This window comes from Hipposideros armiger, unplaced genomic scaffold, assembly GCF_001890085.2.
Source record: "Hipposideros armiger isolate ML-2016 unplaced genomic scaffold, ASM189008v1 scaffold_551, whole genome shotgun sequence".
NCBI lineage: Eukaryota > Metazoa > Chordata > Mammalia > Chiroptera > Hipposideridae > Hipposideros > Hipposideros armiger.
The window spans coordinates 495,422-498,172 of record NW_017731901.1 but is presented as its reverse complement, the minus strand read 5'-3'; the positions used below and the strand labels follow the sequence as shown (position 1 = coordinate 498,172).

The following is a 2,751-nucleotide window of genomic DNA, read 5'->3' as shown; positions in this document are numbered from 1 at the left end:
GCCGCCTCCACTGCCGCCGCCGCTGTCCGAAGGCTTGGCCGCTGCTGCTGCCGCTGCCGCTGCTGCCGCCGCAGCCGCCGCTGCCGCCGCAGCCGCCGCTGCCGCCGCAGCCGCCGCAGCCCCGGCCCCGGCCCCGACCTCAGCGTAGATCCCGGCCGGCGTCCAGGCCTCGGACGCGGCAAAGCAGTTCTGGTGACTTAGGTGGCTTTGGGGACTGGCTGCTGGATGTGGAGTTTGGTCAGGGTCCCGCAGGCTGCTCTCATGTGGAGAGCTTTAAAGTAGCGAAGAATTGGCAGAAGAACCTTCGGCTGATCTACCAGCGTTTCGTTTGGAGTGGGACCCCGGAGACTAGGAAGCGTAAGGCAAAGTCCTGCATCTGTCGTGTATGTAGTACCCATATGAACAGACTCCACTCTTGTCTCTCCTGTGTCTTTTTTGGTTGCTTTACTGAGAAACATATACATAAACATGCAGAAACAGAACAGCACAATTTAGCTGTAGACCTCTATCATGGGGTTATATATTGCTTTATGTGTAAGGATTATGTATATGATAAAGACATAGAGCAGATTGCCAAAGAAACAAAAGAGAAAATGTTGAAATTATTAACTTCCACCTCAACAGATGTTTCTCAACAGCAGTGTCTGGCATCAGGTGTTGAAGAGAAGCAATCAACCTGTGAGTCAAAGGAACAGCAGCCAGAATTGGTGAAACCCAACAAAAAGAGGAGAAAAACGTCAGTGTATACTGTAGGCCTGAGAGGGCTAATCAATCTTGGAAACACCTGCTTTATGAATTGTATTGTCCAGGCACTTACCCATATTCCTCTACTGAAAGATTTCTTTCTCTCTAACAAGCACAAATGTATAATGACAAGCCCTAGCTTGTGTCTTGTCTGTGAAATGACTTCTCTGTTTCATGCTATGTACTCTGGGAGCCGAACGCCTCACATTCCCTATAAGTTACTGCACCTGATATGGATTCATGCAGAACACTTAGCAGGGTACAGGCAACACGATGCCCATGAGTTCCTTATTGCAGTATTAGATGTGCTGCATAGACACAGCAAAGATGACAGTGTTGAGCAGGAAGCCAGTAACCCCAACTGCTGTAACTGCATTATAGACCAAATCTTTACAGGTGGCTTGCAGTCAGATGTCACATGTCAAGCTTGCCATAGCGTCTCTACCACAATAGACCCATGCTGGGACATCAGTTTGGACTTGCCTGGCTCTTATGCCACATTCGGTTCCCAGAGTCCAGAGACGGCTGACAGCACAGTGTGTAGGGATGACCACACACCAGGAATCCCCTCGCTCACAGACTGCCTCCAGTGGTTTACAAGGCCAGAACACCTAGGAAGCAGTGCCAAAATCAAATGCAATACTTGCCAAAGCTACCAAGAATCTACCAAACAGCTCACAATGAAGAAATTACCCATTGTGGCCTGTTTTCATCTAAAGCGGTTTGAACATTCAGGCAAACAGAGACGAAAGATTAATACTTTGATCTCCTTTCCCTTGGAGCTGGACATGACTCCATTTTTGGCCTCCACTAAAGAGAGCAGAATGAAAGCTGACCAACCACCAACAGAATGTGCACCCAACGAGAATAAGTATTCCTTGGTTGCAGTGATTAATCACCATGGAACTTTGGAAAGTGGACACTACACCAGCTTTATCCGGCAGCAAAAGGACCAGTGGTTCAGCTGTGATGATGCTGTCATCACCAAGGCTACCATTGAGGACTTGCTCTACAGCGAAGGGTATCTACTGTTCTATCACAAACAGGATCTAGAGAAAGAGTAGTCTTACCAGACCACTTAGCAGAAAAAAGTAAAAGAAATGAATAGGCAAGATCCTGAAGCTACACACAAACCTACCTGAAATGGACAATGACAATACCCATACAACAATGAGCACCTCTTGAAGTATCACAAAAACCTCCTGGAACTGACAATGACAACATCACCTATGTGATAATTAGCACCTTCGTATAAAGAATGCATTTTACCATGGCCTGTGGGGGGAAAAAAAGAAGACTAACTAGTGACCACTCAGCCTTAAGAAATGGGAGGAGGGAGGAGAGGTAAAAAATGGTCACATAAACCATAATTAAATGAATGTTTTAGGTGGGGAGAGTGGAAATAGAGATGTTCTGGCACTACTATATGTCATTTGTTCCTACAAAAATACTGTGGGAAGTCAGGGAGTATTCTTTCATCAGTAACAACCACAATTGATGTTCCAGCTGTGGCTGACCAGTCAAATAGTTTGAAAAAAAGATAATATTTGAAAATTTTTGAAAAGCTTTAAAAGAAAATTTCAAAAGAAAAAACTTTTAATTTTAAAAGAAAAAAATGTTTTCAGTCTCTTTTTTTAATTAAAGTTTATTGGGGTTACAATTGTTAGGAAAGTTACATAATGTTTGTTTTTTCAATTTGAAAAAATTAAGTTAGATATTTTTCAATGTTTTAAAAATGGAAGCGTTTTTATTTAAAACATCAAAATTGTTAAAATAGCGCTTAACAGATTTTAGAAATTCTTAGTTTAAATGTGAATAAAACAAGGAAAAATTAAAATTGAATGTTTACAAAAATGTTAAAGTGAATCAGCTTTAAAAAGTTAAAAAAGGTAACACGTTTAATTAAAATTAATATACATAAATCTTTTAAAATTAGAGCATAAAATATGTGTTGAAAATATGTGTTAACAAAATTCATGAAAGTTTAATGACTAAAATAAATTTTCA

The 2,751-nt window shown here is 41.8% G+C and overlaps 1 protein-coding gene across 1 annotated transcript in view; it reads left to right on the top strand.

Annotated features, from left to right (window-relative positions):
• USP51 (ubiquitin specific peptidase 51) overlaps positions 1 to 2,342 on the top strand; it is a 3,747-nt gene extending 1,405 nt beyond the window's left edge. The window contains exon 2 of the mRNA XM_019669239.1: positions 69 to 2,342. Within this exon, the coding sequence (XP_019524784.1) occupies positions 69 to 1,808 (1,740 nt within the window). The 3' untranslated portion in view covers positions 1,809 to 2,342. The remainder of the gene's footprint in view (positions 1 to 68) is intronic.
• The last annotated feature ends 409 nt before the right edge of the window (positions 2,343 to 2,751 follow it).